This window comes from Orcinus orca, chromosome 1 (genome assembly GCF_937001465.1).
Source record: "Orcinus orca chromosome 1, mOrcOrc1.1, whole genome shotgun sequence".
In the NCBI taxonomy this organism is placed as follows: Eukaryota; Metazoa; Chordata; class Mammalia; order Artiodactyla; family Delphinidae; genus Orcinus; species Orcinus orca.
Genome location: NC_064559.1, coordinates 107,636,692 through 107,654,488, shown reverse-complemented (window position 1 = coordinate 107,654,488; position 17,797 = coordinate 107,636,692). Strand labels below are relative to the sequence as shown.

Sequence of the window (17,797 nt, the reverse complement as noted above, 5' to 3'; positions counted from 1 at the left end):
AGAAAGAAGTTAGAAAGGAAGGAAGGAAGGAAAGAAAACTGATTGCTATTATCTCAAGTTCTCTCATAGCTTAAGATAAACGAAGAAAGGTTGCATTTTATTGATAAAATACATACATACCAAAGTAATTACTCCCAAACTACTCATTTACAGAGTAGCTCCTTAAAAATAATCCATCCGTCATACGTGGTCCTAAGCCAACAAACTCAGTAGGATGTTAAGGAAGCTGAAGTATTTTTCAAACTTCATCTTAAGAAGTCCAACACTGTGTGGCACCATCTCGGTGGTCCCTGGTTGTATGTGGAGGGAAGGTGGTAGGCGGGGCTGGGAGGGGCCAAGCAAGCAGGGCTGTAGCTACTTTTCTATTCCTTAAATCAGAAAAGCTCTACTTTTATCTGTTTTATCTAAGAGGGATTCACATAAGATTTTATTTGATAAGAGACTACTACTGGTCGAGTGGGAAAAGCACAGGCAAGGCTGAGTGTGAATCCTGGCACTGCCATTTGCTAGCTCTCTGACTTGGGAAAATTACCAGAATAATTTATAATTACTAAATAATTTCTCAGAGCCTTTGTTTCCTGTTTTATACAATGGATAGAATAATATTCACAGGATTTTTGTGAGAAGTAAATAAGATAAAGTGTGTATAGTACATAGCAAGAAGCCTTAGCACATAACAAGCCTTAGCTAAATGTTAGCTCCTTCTCTGAAAGACACAGGGATATGCATGCATACAGGCTTAAATATACAAATATATATGTCCTATATATATGCGTAAGCCTCCGCGGACTGTTCTGTAACCTGCAGCCATGCAACAGATATACTGAGAAAGGATCTGGGGGTCAGCAGCCTCACCCTCTTCATAATTTCCTGGCTGTGGCTGCCATAAGACTTGCTAGCATAAATGCTCAGCATTTATCGACTGTTCCTCCTCTATATTTTCAGCAGTTACCATCAGTAGTTTCCATCAGCTATGCAAAGAGATTTCCAAATTGAAATAATTATTGTTTTGAACGAGCTAAGTCAGTTCACAAGGAAAGATCAACCTAAAAAGCATTTTAAACAAATGGACTCATAGACTAAGCTTAAAAGGAGCTTTAGAGTGGATCCACGCAACCACCTTATTTAAGAAAAGCACAGAGAGATGAGGTAGCCTGATCAAACTGGCACAGTTAGCAACTAGTAAAATTCCCAGATGGCCATAGCAGCTCCTGATAGCCTTCCAGGCTGAGTAGCTCATGTTGCACGTTGGATGAACAATACAAGGCAGAGAAAAGCTAAGGGAAAAGTCACTGGGAACATTACCCCAGTTTAATGCAGTAAGATCACAGAAACCTATAATAACACATTATAATTGCAAAATATGGAGTGAAATGCCAACAGTAAATTTTCCCATCCTAATTCCATAATTAATTAGCTTTCACTTAACTAAAAGGTAAAATATGTTTTTACTTTTTTTCCATATGTTTAAAATAAGGTCTTTTACTTTTTTTCCGTATGTTTAAAATAGGCCTTAATACCTGCCTTAAAGCCTTGTTGTGAACAGTATCTCTGCTGGAGTATTCTTGCCAAAATCCATAACCTCAGTCTAATCATGAGAAAACATCAGACAAACCCAAATTGAGAGACATTCTATAAAATAATTGACCAATTCTCTTAAAAAAGGCCAAGGCCATGAAAGACTGAGGAATTGCCATAGATTGGAGGAGACGTGACAACTAAATGCAATATGGGATCCCAGATTTCATCATAAACCAGGAGGAGACTAGTGGAAAAACTGGTGAAATTTGAAATTGTCCCAAGTTAATTTCTTGGCTTTGATAATTGTATTATATTGTGCAAGAGGAAGCTGCTTGGTGAAGGGTATACAGGAATACTCTGTACTAATTTTGCAATTTTGTGTATCTCAAATTATTTTAAAATTAAAACAATGCTAAAAAAAAGAGAGCAATTTTTTAAAAAGCCTTGTTGTGAGAACTAAATACAAGATAAAAAATTTAATACATTGCCTATTTTTTTGCAGGCACAATTCCTTCATTGAATGGCTACATTTAGCAGCCATAAACAGTAGAAACAGTATGTTAATACTGGCCAAACCCAGGTTGGGGCAGCTAATAATGAAGTGTGTTGTCCAACTGTGATAAAAATGTGGACACTTTACACTGCACCTGAATGATTACAAATATTCTTGCAAAAGTCTTCTAATCGTCAATATTTCACTCTTTGCACAATACAATCATGAGTTAGTGCTTAAAGAAGTCTGGATTCTGTGTTTGGTCAATGATGACAGGCTTAAATTTACCTAACACCATTATCGTTTAAACATAACATGTCAGATCTTCATTCCTCTGACTCTGTGACTACTCTCGTCTTGTCAGACCTCAGCGGTTTTCTGTGAGGTAACACCTGGCAAAATAAATCACTTTCATATAAATTGTAGACATCTCATAATGAGTATGCCTTGATACACTTTTATTTCTGTTTTCTCTCTAGTTTTTATTTTAAACTTGATTCTACATTTAGCCTTGAGGGGCAAAAGCCTGCTCTTGAGATAACTAAAGGTCCCCAATGCCAAGCTTATTACCCAAGATTTTGCTTTTTTAAGGAAACATGAAAACAACCTAGGAATTGCATTACTCTAGCAAAGTACTGCTGTGGCTCATACGCTTTTGCTTTTCACCTCAGGGAGTAACTGGTGCAGCCAAAACTAATAACAAGCAAATTGCTATTTGTTAGTTTTTGATAGAATCACTCATGTGATAAATATACATTTCTTTCCACCCCTGCAAAATAATTTTTGTTTTCTACAAAGGTTATGAGATATCATAAAAATGTCTAATGCATCTGGTTTAAGGATCCAATTCTTCCTTCACATATTTCTGCATCTGTTCACAAAATCTCTTTGACTTCAAAGGAAGCTTTTCAAGAGAAAAAGAAGATACATACAGGAAAAATGGCCATATATTTTTAGTTTTCCAAAGCCATTTTAATAACTTTTCTAAGGCCATTTTAATAACAGCACTGTGGGAAAGTAAATATCTCTCTCAGAGAGCTACAATATCACAGATGATATAATGACTATACATTTATCTGAAGATTTATGTTTTAGAACTTTATTCTGGGTCTGAAAGTGATATATCTTCAACTTAGAACATGTGAAAAATACAGCAAGCTTAAAGAAGAAAACTTAAATCACTTTTAATCCACTATTTAGGAAAACCAAAGAGAAACAAAAAATGTTAAGAATAGTTGTTTCCTTCCAGTCTTTTTTTCTCTTGTACATATATTTATATAAATATTTATTTGCAAATATAATATTATAATTACACTATGAATGCAGTTTTATATCTTTTCTCAATTGGTCTTTCAAAAGACTGCACTAGTCTTTCAAACCATCATTTTTAATGACTGAAAATTATAGGGGGTGGGGGAGGGATAAATTAGGAGTTTGGGATTGCAGATACGAACTACTATATATAAAATAGATAAACAACAGGGTCCTATTGTGTAGCACACGGCACTATACTCAATATTTTGCAATAATCTATATGGGAAAAGAACATGAAAATAATATATATACATATATAACTGAATCACTTTGCTGTACACCAGAAACTAACACAACATTGTAAATCAACTATACTTCAATAAAAAAAAAATTTTAATTTATATGTAGAACTATGCTTTAAGAAGTGCTCTTGCTTACATTTAATTCATATTCTACTCAAAGCTAAATTAAAGGTTTTGAAACACTAATCTGTTCTGGAAATTCTACAACTTGATACCATCTAGATTAACAGTTGATTAAGATAACTGTATTCATAAATGCCACTGAAACAACAGTAGAGATTTAAGAATTCTATTCTTTAGCATTTATAATGATTTAATGCCCTAAACTTCCTAGGACAAGCATTAGTGGGCTGTAGTTTGTTTTTCTTTTCGATTCTCTACTTCTTATGACATCCTCAACTCTTGAGTTTGTTACAAGAGGAAGTTTGGGTCTAAGACTTAGTTACTTTGTGTGGGGGGGACTCAAGACAGAGGGGATATATATATATATACATAGAGTTGATTCACTTTGTTCTACAGCAGAAACTAACACAACATTGTAAAGCAATTATACTCCAATTAAAAAAAAATAAGACTTAGTTACTCTGAATCCACAGGTTCTAATATGCTACTATTAGCCATAAATATAATAACCAATTCTGGTTCTGTAGAATCCAACCTCAAACTTCAAAGAGAGGAGTATTTGATGAATTTATCTAATTTTGAATCAATTTTTACCTAACAATGCTGCCTGAAATTTCAAACAACATTTAAATAGTTGTTTTGACAAATAAGTTTCCAGCGTAATATCCTCTATCCTTACAAGAATCTTGTGAGGCCCATATCAGTGAAGGACACTTAGGTACAGAAAGTTAAGTAATTTATGGGATGATTAAAATAACAAGTTGAACTTAAATCTTGTTTTTCATAATTAATCTCACTGCTTTACTTTGGCTTCACAATCATGGAGCCATAGATTTTCCAAAGCTTGAAGGAACACTGTCAATCAGTCCAACCCTTCCTCCACTCATTTTGCTAAAGAAAATAAGTCCAGCGAGATTAAATGACTTGTCATGCCACACAGCTAGCAAGTGGCAGACAAATCCCTTGACTTCTAGTTTCCTAACTTTCAGTCTAGTGCTCTAATACACCAGTTACCATACAAAATCCAGGAAATCACCTAATAGCCACAGAATCCCTAAGATCTCCCTAGTTCCCAAGAGCTATCTCCCAAGAGATGTATGGCAAAGTGCCTACCACTGAGATTGCACTTGCAAGACGTTTAGTAAATGTCTGGGTGAAGTAAAAATCTGAATAAGTGAAAGAGTGTATATATATATATATATACACATATACATATATATATGTATATGTATATATATATTTGTTTGTTTTGTTTGTTTTTCCCTTTTGCTATGAGGGTAAAATTCTAAATACTGACGGGACGGGTTAAAGGCCGTGTCCATGCTCTCAACACTACAGAGTAATGGTAACAGGAGTGCTGCCAGGACAGGACGACGCCTTTGGCAGCTTGCTGAAATTCTTTCATAGAACCTCCTAGATACAGGTCTACTTCGCAGTAATGAGGAGAAATCAGAGTGGAAGATGCACTGACACTTGCTCAAGTACCGCACTGCCTGAGGGAGGACGTCAAGAGGGTGCACCTACTTAAACGGGTCGATTCCTAACGAGACATCTTCTCTAATTTCTCCGCTGGACCCTTGGCTTGCTATTAGGGAAAGGAGAGTAAAAGCAGCAACGGGATCAAGACAAGGTGTGCAGTGCCGTAGGGACCGAACCTCTGGTATCGTATAACTTCACACACTGTTGGGCTCCCCGCGTTGCCGGGCAAGAGCGGAGGTGCGGCGCTCTCAGGGTGCTCAGAGGGGGAGGGGCTGAGACTAAGTGGGTAAGCGGCGGCGCGTTCCTCCCACCAGGGGCGCGTTACGTCACCGCGAATCCTTGCAACGTCGCCACGCTCCGAGTAGGAAGGCAGTCTTAGGCAAATCGACCTTAGGAGCCGAAGGGTTTGGTGGTCTCCAGAGGAAACGGGAAGGGAGAAGCAAACGGAGGGAGGAAAGAGGGATGAGAAGGACCTAGCGAGATGGGAAACTAGTGGAAGAAGGGCCAGCTTCGGTTACCTGGGGAGCGGGAGCAGCTTCGGGTCCTTGATGAAGTGCCCGGATGAAGTTCCAGCACTCACGCGCCTTCCGCATTGAGTGCAGCGCCATCTTGAGAAGGGCGGAGCCGTCTAGTCTTGAGTGACATCTGCTCAGAGAGGACGTCCCAGATTCGCAGCGTTTTTGCTTGTTGCGCATGCGCACTTGCCCTCGGGGCGGGCCTTTGTGCCAGTGCCTGGGGGCGTCCGGTCTTCGCAGAGCGGGTCGCGGGGTCAGGAACTGGGTGGGGCTTGGCTTTAGTATTTGCCCTGGAGACCTAATATTTGCGCAGGTTTCGTGAAGGGACAGTCTCCTACGAGGATATTAGTAGCAGTGTTTTTTAAACTGGAAGAAAGTCAAGTGAGTTGCCTTTCGTATCCTGGCCGTCCTGAGGCAAGCTTTTAAGAAGTTTCTCTAGGAGTGGGACCTCCCCAATCCTGTTAGAGGGCAGTAAGTGGTCTTTTGAGACCTATGTGGCCTCATTAATGCATTCTATCTGCAAACGTTTGTTGAACCCTGCCATCTGCTAGGTACTGAAGGTGCAAAGAAAGATATATCTTGCCTTCAAGTTGTGCACGGGCTAATGGGTTAGCAGATAAATAAATGATGCACTGTTTGAGGTGTTAAAAGAAGCAAATGCCGAGATTGGGGAGGTGGGGTGGTTATGACTGTGGTGCTTCAGCCTGGTCCAAGGAAGGCTTCAGAAAGATGACACTTGATAGAAGAAACTGTTCAGAGTTTTGCCTTAAATTATGAGAAGAGTTAACATGGTACTCCTACTTCTGTTAGTGCACCCAAAAATCTATCAGTAAAAATATAATTGGGAGAGATTCATCAGAATTCCTTTATGTGTTTTGTTGTATTTATTCATTAGGAAGAGGTAGGAGATAAATGCAGTAAGGATGCTGTTACTCTTAATGGAATTGAAATCTAACAAGGTAAGACAAAACTTATCAATTTATCAATTAAAAACATACAGTAAAAATCTCTTAAGAGTGGCACATAGTACTGGTGAAGTTCAAGCATAAGTGATGTAATACAGAAATAAGCAGGGAAAGAATTGTAGGAATGAGGACAAAACTGAGGACAAAACTAAGGATAAAACTAAGGAAATCAAATGCCATTCTTCAACAAAACTAATCAGTTTGGTTTTGTCTCTTAAATTTGAGGTGCTTGTAGTACTTCCAAATATGACACTTAATTAGATAAGTCTGGACCTCAGGAGAGAGGTCTGAGCTACAAAACAGATGATAACTGAATCCAAGGAAATCTTTTGAGACTACAAGGTACAGTTTGTGGAATAAAAGTAGTCGGATGATGGAAATTGAAAGGAGTAGCCAAATAATGTTTAAAAGCCCCCAAAATGAGGTATTACTGAAATCCAGGAAAGAGACCCTGCCAGTGGAAAAGTGATGATTGATCTTTATAAAGATACAAGGTATCTCTTGTAAACATGCAGTTTTATAAATGCCTAAATGTTTTGCACTCATATATGCAGCAAAGCATTAAAATACAGTTTTTTACAGATATATTAATTAGATTTGATGACCCTAGGAATTAGCAAGATTAGACTTCTGACATCCTCAGCCACCTGGATTATAAGATAAAGCCTAGCAATGATATGAGGGTTTTGACAGAAAGCTGTCACAGGGCCTGCGCACTTTATTTACTCAAGCAGTAAGTTTAGTCTTTTATCTCCGAAGACTCACATACATGACTGATAATATTTTCATGGGAGATATTTCCAAGACACTCCCATTGAAGAATGTATATCAGGACAGCTGTGTGTAATCACTTCAATATCTATATTTTTTAAAGTAAGTTATTTTCACAGGGAACTACTGTATAGCACAGGGAACTATACTCAATATTTTTAAATAACCTATAAGGGAAAAAATCTGAAAAAGTGTGTATATATATATGTATAACACTGAATCACTTTGCTGCACACCTGGAACTAACACAACATTGTAAATCAACTGTACTTCAAAAAAAAAGTTATTTTCAAACTTAGAATAAATTGTGTTTCCCACCACGGTGGTGACCTGGTGACTCTTGAGTGTCACTCAGCCAGCATGATGATTTCTTTTGCGTTTCTTACATTTCCCTAGCACCTAGTATAGTACCTTGCACAAAGTAGGCACATCTTTTAAATCTAAATTTTATTTTGACACAGTAAGCAATTAATTGACAGGTTGGTATGCTTTTAGCCAGAAGGGACAGCTGACAGCAGAAAAGACACTAGACCTATTAAAAGCAAGCTAGTTTTGTCTGCTTTTGCACTTTTTTACAATGGCGGTCTGAAACCTTTTGGTGTTGGCAAAAGTATCACGAAAAAGCTCACCATCATCTAAGCTCACCATCTTCTGCTCTTCTAAGAAGTGCAGTATATTCAGCATATTTTAATGAGTATTGTAAATGTTAACCCTGAATCTTCAGGAAAAGATGTTCTTCAGTGTACCTTTTAAAGAAAAAATTTGTAACTTTTGAGAAGTTTCCATATAAAATGGTTAACATTTTAAAGGTTTGTATAATGCAGGGTTAGTTTGATTACATGGGAAGTTCACTTATGGAATATTTCATTGTCCAACATTGTTGTTTAAATGAAGCACCACTGTATTTATTGGCAATATTTACCATGGCTCTCATTTGGTAAGCCAAAGAGCTTTAGTAAAATGAGATGTAAATGTTGTATTGAAAGCAGACTTTAGATATACTTAAAATTAAAACCTTTTATTTTCGTATACTTGTAGCATGCACTGTATGTCTACATATGTTCATGCTTAGAATTTTGAACACTTGTTTAAAATTTGATTTCTCATCAACAGTTTTATTTTATAGTAAGTTCTAGTAATTTTGCTCTTTCCTTAACATTCCCTGAAAATCCCATCTTACTTGAAACAATAGATTAAAACCAGACTGGCAGTTGGGGAACGCTTTCTATTGCAACCATGTGTGTCAGAAGAAAGGATTAGGTTTCCTTGACCAAGAACATCAAGGGGAACCTCCACCTCTGCAGACACACCTCTGTTCCTCAGTAATGGAGAGTTTATATCTAGTTAGATTTAAATGGGATAAGGAAAGAGTTTAAATCCACTCTTAGCTCTGGTAGTATAATCAGCCCTCCAGTCTCAAAGTATCCAATTTTGTTTCTCTAATTTAATTCTAAGTGTCAGGTTGGTATTAGATGCTGATCAAGGTAATGGAGAGTTACCCTACACATTTATTCACTTAAAGAAGAATTTTGCAGAATGCAAAGACTAGATGGCATCTATGTTCAAAACTTACTTGAAGCACAATCCATTCACCTCTGACCTTTCATTTATATTGAATATGTTTTTCAAATACAGAGGGAGAGATTCCACAATGAAGGCAAACCTTTTGCTTCATAATCTGAGGTACAGCCACAGTTCTCTGGCCGTACTGTCTTATGCTGGACTCATTGTGACCTAAATCAAACTGAGGCAGAGTCTCCCTTAGAGTGAGATAGTTTCCAAGAGTCACTAAAATACATGGGAAACAAAAATAATGATTTGGAGATTGTTCTTTTACACCTTTGGCTTAATTCTAGTTCTACCCCTCATTTTATATTTGATGAAACTGGTCCAGAGATATTAAGTACCTTAATGAAAAATCACACAACAAATAAGAGCAGGAATAGGAAGGACTTTGATCTCCAGATGAGTGCTCTCCTTTAAGTGACACCACGGTAAAGCTGAAGGAGCTAAGGCTGGGGCTGGTCCAAGCAAGGAACAGTTTGACCTAAGGGCACATCCTTGTCTTGCTTCAAAGTCAGAGCAACTAAATGGCTGAGTTTTAAAGGGTTGATGCTCTCATCTCTCCACCCCTAACATTAAAAGATGCTGTTTTTCCCTAGTAATTTTTGGGGAAGCGCAAATTGTAGCATCTTCTTTGTATGAGGGTAGTAATCAGGAGGCTGATCTGGTCTTTGGGAAGGCTGCTTAGGTGCTTGAAGGGTGGCATTACTATCACTTTTTTCCTGGAAGGTAAAAAAATAAAATCAAGGGAGAGGCTGGGTGATGTGGATAGCAAAGTAGAATTTTTCTCGGAGTACCTTTTTCTTAAAATTAAGGGCCAATGCCATAGTCTTTTCTAGATTCGCCTTCTTACCTTAAGGACTCTTTCCTACTCCACAACAATGAAGACATTTTGATCAGGGTTGGGAGAAGGTGGTGAGGATGGGGAGAGCCAGAGCAGACATAAGTGAATAATTTACAGTTATTGATCTTCAGACAACTGACTCCATTACTTGTAGAATCCTTCGTGTGCAGTACCAGGAAGAAGACTGATTATATGGGGGTGTTGCAGGCCCTGGGATTCCTGTTCATTTTTCATGTTTTCTCTCCATACTCTTTTTCAAACTGCTTTTCAACATTAGAATACAGATCTTCAAAGAAGACAGATAATTGCTGCCTTATTTAAGTATGGATCTAGAATGGAGAGCATAATTTTGGAGGAATGTAAGAGGTTTTTTTCAATGTCCCCCATCCCCACTGTCCACCCGCAGTCTTAGGACATATGTTCCGTGGAGGAAATGGAGCTTAGCAATGAGCAAATTAAAGTTTTGAAGGAACATCTTACTTTGTTATGTCTCTTTGCATGCCATATCTTTTCCAGGTGGTATGGCCCTAAAGACAAGATCCGTATGTTATCTGCACACTCATGCTATTTTTAAATTACCACCCTTTGCTCTCAGCTACTTCAAAACTAGGGTGAGTAGGCTTCCCTCTTCTGGATTTATGTTTTACAAAAAGAACTATAGCAAGGTCTCCAAAAAGCTTCCTGGAGTGTCTTTAGATAAGCTCTTTTCTATTTTGTCTATGTAATCAAACTACATCAGATTCCTGCCCACTCTGTACCTGTCTGGTGTGATTCTAGGATCCTAGCTGTGACCACTGAAAGTCAGACATAATCCTTAGGTCTTGATCTTTCTAAAAACAACACCAAAAGATAGCTTAATCTCTCTAAAAACAGGGAGGGTGTTACCCTCACAGTCTCTGTCAAATCCCATCTCTAACCAGTTAGATTCTGTTGGACTTTCCAAAACTCAACTGACAGTTGCAATCAGTGATTTTTTTTTTCACTTTTTGTCCTTAATAAGTAGAACCGAGCATGAATTTGGAGAAAATTTGTATGGTGGTTCCATTACTGATCTCAGTGAACCGTTTCATCTTCATATGCCTCTTTTCCTTGTGTAAAATGAGTAAAAAGTAGGAGGGCTAAATGACATAAATTGTAACTCTTGTGATTCTAGAAACTAGTTTTTGTCCCAGAATCTAACTGTCCCAAATCAGACTCATTTAGAAGTGTAGAGATGGGTATTAGAGTCAGGATCCATATTTCAAGCATACGCCCTGACCCATGTCCCTGGCAGATACTGACATACAGATACTGAGAACAGGCCTCACAATTTTTTCAAGACTGTGCCCCAGGCAGCCACTCTCAACCGATTAAAATTGGGCCTACTTGTCATCCTGGCACGGCAGGGTTAGGTTTACGAAAAACAGAGAATATGAACCTTTTCTCACCCAACTGTGAACATGAAGTGGCTTTTCGAAGATCACTTCTCAAAGGGTAGGTGGGAAGAGTATCTTGACCTGTTTTCATCCTCTGTAGCTACTTTAGGTAGCAATTTGCTTACCTCCCAACTACACTGCTTTTTGTTGTTTCTCAGAAATATACTCATTATTTTGTAATTGTCAATCACAATGATTTATAGGACAGTTGCTAATCCAAGAGTTTTAGGAAGGGTTACCTAACAGATGCTGTGATCTCTAGGAGAGGAATGTAGCCACTGTCCATCCACAGCTTGGCAGGTGTGGGGAATGGGAAGAGCCCTGCCTGTCTCTCCTCCCACACTCTGATCTTCTGACCTGTCGGTTCCTCTCATTTGCTGAACTCCAGGGCAAAGGAACATGATTTATCTGCTCCATAAGGGTCAGTCCTTACCCCTACTCCCCAAGAAGTACACGACAGGTTGCAAAATGGTACACAGTGCACCTGGACGGCCAAATGGAAATATTCAGTACAGAACTATCCATTTATAGAACTAGAAATATAACTGTAAAACAAAAAAAAAAAGTGAAAAAACTCCCAGTCTTCTTAGGATAACTTTTTTTTTTTTTAGGATAACTTTTAAGCAGGCATTAAACTTGATGGAAAACCATGTTTTCATCTCTAACTTAGAGTACTTGGGACATCAGAAAAGGGCTCAATAAATATTGGCAGATTGATTAAATGAACAAATGAACACGTGAGGAGAAGGAGGGAGGTGTGCAGTGGGATATTTTAAAGATAGTGCAGGGAATTAGGAAAAAAATGTAAAGCCTAAAATAAGCCCTAGAAGCATTTTTTAAATCTCTGATATATGCTTGCTTTCTTGTGGTTTGCCTTCTCCACTAACAGGCAGAATGCATAAAATATTCTGATTAGTTGAGGCTTATTACTTAGGTTCCAGCTAATGTTTTATATATAAATCTAAATTACCACTCTTCTTCCCTTCTGCTTCTCTTTCTGTCTGGTCAAATCCCTGTGGGAGGGAGTAACATTCCTGTGGTGGGTAAAATAATTTCTATGGAAATTATTCAAAATGCAACTTCAGTAAACACTATGTGAAGATATGATTTATTTCTGGATTCAGTCCTTGTGCTTGCGTCATCTCCCTATTTATCATCAAGTTCTCTGTTTGCTGGCATCTCTTTTTAAGGATTTGTCGATATCAGTTTTGCATCTCAGAGGATAAACTTCCGTCAGGAGGGTTGAAGCAACCGGAAGCAAGAGAGGAAAGATTATGTGAGAAGAGATTGTGTCCCAAGGGGCAATGGGTGTACTGAAATTTATTCCCAGTCCCAGCTCTGCCATAACTTGTAAAGTGACACTGAAGAGTCCTTAACCTCTCAGCTTGCTTTTTATCTGAAAAAATGGGAGTGGTTGAAGCCCATGATGTTCAAGGTTCCTTCCTGCCCTTAACTATATAAGCTTACACTCAAGCAGGTGTTACATGTTTAACCCAAAGATCTCCCAGTGCTTTGGAAATACATCTACAAGCTGATAGGCTGAACTATCTTCACATTTTGACAGATGGTCCCACTGGGACCTCGGTGACTATTTAATCATTTCATTCTAAATCTGTGAAAGATCCAGAAACTGTGTCTTGAGTAGCGTGTTGGAGGAATCGAACCAAACTGACTAACTTGAAGGGTGTTGTTAGTGAGAAAATCATTAGATGATAAATCCAAAACAAAGGTGGAAAAACGAGTCTTCTGATATTATCACATGCATTGGAGTAGGGGGAGATGGCGTTTGGAAGCTGGTGCCAGGGAGAGAACCTAGAGGCAGAGTAAGAACTGGAGGAGATGGGAGATCATTTAACTGTAAAGGTTGTCCAGCAAATGTGCTGTTACTGTTATTGATTCATACTATTCACTCATTCAAAAATCATTTAACGTATGCTTACTGCATGCCCATGAAACTGAAGGACTAAAAATGTAATCTTTGTGTCACTACAGGTACCATGCAATGCTTCTTCTGTTATCTCATGTGCCGCCTTCTTTTCTTGGCTCTAGTTTCTTAGTTCCCACTCGGAAACCTCAGAGACAAAGGACTTGGAAAGCCAGCATTTTTCCCTGCCTCTCTCCCACCCTTCCTTCCTACCTTCTTCCCACACTTACTGACCACCAACTGTTAACCTGAGACTGTCTAAGTTACTGGGGGACCATGGAGGATAAAGACATGGATTCCACCATGGAGAAGCTTGAGTATTGCAGGGAAGATTTCTTATAAACTTGCTAAAATACAATAGTATAGGTGCCATTCTAGAGCATGGACATGGTAGTATAAACTCAGGTCCCCCAATTTCTAAAAAGTGGCAACCAGCTCACTCAATATGAGTCCACAAAGCCCCTGACAGAACAAGGATGCACTTCGTGGGACATCCCTTCTGGTCGACATGCACAGCTTCCACACCAGCCCCGGCTACACCTGTCAATTCTATTGTCACTGTAGTCACCTAAATAAAAACAAAATCCACATGCCTAGGGCACAGGTCACACAAAATAGGACTGTGGTTCCTCCTCAAAGAATAACACCCCTTTAGAACTTATTTTATCCCTCTTGTCTTAGATCCACTAGGGAATCAAGGAGGGAAGGTAAGGAAGGGGGCCTCTGGCTCTGATCTTTACTGGGTTAGGAGGATCCCTCTCCAATCCTGCTGTGGCTCCGCTTGTTAATAAGTCTCTCTTCCTAGAACACTCAGCCTAGGTCTCATAGATCTTAGACATTTCCGTTTGTCTGACACTCAACACCAGGAGGCGGTGGGGTGAAGTTTGACAACATCATGCTAATAACACACACTCTTCAGGGCCTGACATTCTGTTATTTACTCATCTGGCAGAAACTTACTGGGTGTCTATCCCATGCCAGCCACCACGCTAAGCACTAAGTACACAAAGCCGGATAAGATACTATCTGTGCTCTTCCAGATCACAATTTAATGAGGGAAACTGCAAACACAAACTATTCCAGGGAAAATGTCTTTATAGCAAGAAGGTCTTTTAATTTCCTTCAAATCACACTTTAGGGACAGCCCTGGGTCCACTATTTACTATTTGGATGACCTTGGACAGGCTTCTGAAGGGTATTTGCCCCACTTTCCTCACCCAAAGATGCCAAGTTCCCCAAGTGCCCTGACAGCTCTGAGAGGAGCACTGAGCTGACTGGTGAATGGAATTTCAAATTGGAAAGAGGAGCAGGATGCTCTTAAGAGGGATAACTACATGCGTGAAGGAAGCATGGATATGCAAATAGAAAGGCGTACAGAGGAGTGAAGATAGGGGAATAAGGTATTAACACGTCTCCCTGCATCTGTTCTTGTCCCCTTCAGTTTATTCTCAACCAGCAGCCAGAGCAACCCATTAAAATGTGTGTTATTGGGCTTCCCTGGTGGTGCAGTGGTTGAGAGTCCGCCTGCCGATGCAGGGGACACAGGTTCGTGCCCCGGTCTGGGAGGATCCCACATGCCGCGGAGCGGCTGGGCCCACTGAGCCTGTGCGTCCAGAGTCTGTGCTCCGCAATGGGAGAGGCCACAACAGTGAGAGGCCTGCGTACCGCAAAAAAAAAAAAAAAAAAAAAAAAAAGTGTGTTATTGTAAATCATGGTCACTCCTCTGCTCAAACCCTCCAGTGCCTTCCCAAGTCCTTCCCAAGATCTATAAGGCCCAGATGATCTGTATTCTCCATCCCAGCCTCCCTTTCTGACTCCTTTGCCTATTGCCTTCCTTTTACCTTGCTCTGCTCTGGACACTCTGGTCTCCTCACCAGCCCTCAATGCTTATCACCATCTAACATATTTTACTTAATTTACTTTCTCCTTCTCTAGAATGTAAGCATCATAAAAACAGGGACTTTTGTCTGTTTTATCCTGTATCTAAAACTTAGAAAGTGCATGACTAATAACATACTTGCTAAATGAATTTCTCCAGTTTGTGGCTTAGGAAACTAAGATCCAAAGAAAGAAAGTGAATGAGGTCAAAGTGCTCCTTAGAAGGAGAGTCTGGACTTAGTAAGACTTAGATCTTCTGTCTCTCTGTTCCACAGACTCTATGGTAGACAGAATAATGGGCTCCAGAGATGTCTACATCCTAAAGCCCAGAAACATATGGCAAAAGGGACTTTGCAGATGTGATGAAGTTAAGGATCTTGAGATGGGGAGATCCTTCGGATTGTTGGCTTAACTTCTGACATTCCTTCCTTCAGCCTCTTCAACTCTTAGATTTATTTATTCACTCATTTATTCACTCAACCAATATTTACTATATATATTGATAGATCTGTTTTAGCAGAAGAAAGATGAGGATATGAAAGGGTAACTTTTACATCTCTATGTAGTGTTTTTTAAGCCATGGAATTTTACTTTGGGGATTTCTAGTGTTTTTTAATTTAAAAGATAGAAAAAAGATATTTTCTGAGAGATACTCTGAGCCACACACTGTGGTAGATACTGGAGATAAAAGAAAAGTCTTGCGGGGCTTCCCTGGTGGCGCAGTGGTTGGGAGTCAGCCTGCCGATGCAGGGGACACGGGTTCATGCCCTGGTCCGGGAAGATCCCACATGCCGCGGAGCGGCTGGGCCCGTGAGCCATGGCCGCTGAGCTTGCGCGTCCGGAGCCGGTGCTCCGCAACGGGAGAGGCCACAGCAGTGAGAGGCCCGCGTACCGAAAAAAAAAAAAAAAGAAAAGTCTTGAACTACACACACTTAAAGTTTTATAGGGATGACAAGTGAACAGAGAATCAGATTGCCCCACCTCAAGCAAATGTCACCAGGGAGGGAAGCAGGGTTTCGGTGGAGGCCCAGAGGGGGGAATCTAACCCTGCCTGGAGGACAGCGTTGCAGTGGAGGGGTGGTGAGTAGAGAATCCCAAAAGTAATATCTCAGTTGAGTAGTCTGATCCTTATCAAGGTTTGCCTATCCCTGGCATCGGGTGTTTTGCTAACCAGAGCCAGCTGTTTTGTGGATGCCTTCTCCCCACTGTCCTGCTGTCCCTGCCTGGTCCCTTCACTCACTGCCTCCCATGCCCTGGCATGACACAGGCATTTTCAGGCCCTTTCCCATGAATCTGTTTAGAGCCAGCACCCTGTACAGCTCAAGAGGAGTCACAGCTCATGGTGAGATAAGGGAGGGACTTGGAAGAAAACATGATGAACGTGGACAAAGCCAAGGGGGAAATATGCATGTTTTCATTTGCTTTCCCCAAACAAGATGCTTTCACACCACTTTCCATAATTCAAACAGTATGTTTCTCCTTAACGTACTGTGAAGATGTGGTGGCTATCTATTGTAAAGCCACATGAGACATGTTTTTCTCCCAAGATGGGGTTAGCACCCCTCCTGGTGCTTCCTTCAGCGCCATGTGTGCCCATATTTTATAGAGTCTCACATACCCTACCCCAATCCCATGACTGTCTGTGTTCTCCTAAGGACTCCTAAGATCCTTCTAGAGCATCCACCAGCCTTGCTTGAGGTTGTATGGCACATGCCCTGCACACAGGGGGTGCTCAATAAATACTTGCTTAATTGCACTGAATACTACAAAACAGTGTAGGTACTAGTTTGGGCAAATTTTGAAACATCTGAAGTCAAGCTGTCATTTTGGAAGGCTGAAAAATCATTTTCCATTTTAATTTATTATTTCTAAGAAAACAAAAATGTTCCCACAATTCTCAAATTAATATTCACCAGTGACATTTTCAACTTGATTTGAGAGGCTGAGGAGGGAATGTAGGTTGCGTACATATAAAAATTATATTTTAATTGCCCTCTAACTTTTGGCTGTGTATAAAGAAGAAACATAGGATATATGAGGGAAAAATGCTTTGAAAACTCTAAAGTGAGTTGCAGATGTTAGTTTATGTTTTCACACAACTAAAGCAGAAACCGCCTATGCCCTCAGTCCCTTGCAGACTGAAGCAGACATCAGTGTTTGGATGGGACACAGGAATGGTGGGAGGAATGGTTACTTTTTGCACAGAGAATTCAATTGTTCTGGGCTTAGCCAGGATGCAGATGGTTTTCCATTGCTGGAATTGGTCAGGGATGGTGGGGGAAGCGCTTAGGCATGGCTTTCACTGAATTGGCAATGCAGGCCTTCAAGAAATCTTTGAACAATAACACTGCTCGGGTACCTACTTGGAGAAGTCAACTGCTTGATTCGTTTTTTTCCAATCAAACAAGTGACAGTGACGCGTCTTGGTGCCATTTCATACCATCCCTGACTTCTCAGAAGCAGCTGGCGTCAGTCGTCTTCCCTGGCAGGGATCGCTAGCCCTGGCTTTGCAACAGTCCAGAGAGCCTGCAGTTTCTCCAGGGGAATTGCAAAATACTTTTAAATATTCTAAAAATGAAATTAAATATTCATTTTATTTTAATTTACATATGCCATCCAGTACTTTTAGAAGATGTCAGTACTGTGGAATGACATGGCCAACCGTCATATGTTTCAGCTCTGAAACACAGCTGTGAGTTCTCGGAATAAGATGCTGATGGCCCTGTGTCCAGTGCTGTCCGATTTTCACC

The 17,797-nt window shown here is 40.0% G+C and overlaps 2 protein-coding genes across 4 annotated transcripts in view; one reads left to right on the top strand and one right to left on the bottom strand.

Moving 5' to 3' along the window:
• WARS2 (tryptophanyl tRNA synthetase 2, mitochondrial) overlaps positions 1-5,821 on the bottom strand; it is an 88,549-nt gene extending 82,728 nt beyond the window's left edge. For 2 of the 3 annotated variants that reach the window (XR_004485673.2, XM_004263253.3), the window contains exon 1: positions 5,691-5,821. Coding sequence is in view for 2 of the 3 variants with exons in the window: in XM_004263253.3 (XP_004263301.1) it covers positions 5,691-5,780 (90 nt within the window). In the remaining variant the exon portion in view is untranslated. The remainder of the gene's footprint in view (positions 1-5,690) is intronic. The other variant, XM_049702283.1, reaches the window with a different exon arrangement.
• Positions 5,822-5,839: 18 nt separating this feature from the next.
• HAO2 (hydroxyacid oxidase 2) overlaps positions 5,840-17,797 on the top strand; it is a 213,384-nt gene continuing 201,426 nt past the window's right edge. The window contains exons 1-2 of the mRNA XM_049702286.1: positions 5,840-6,068; positions 6,583-6,646. The gene's annotated coding sequence lies outside the window, so the exon portion shown is untranslated. The remainder of the gene's footprint in view (positions 6,069-6,582; positions 6,647-17,797) is intronic.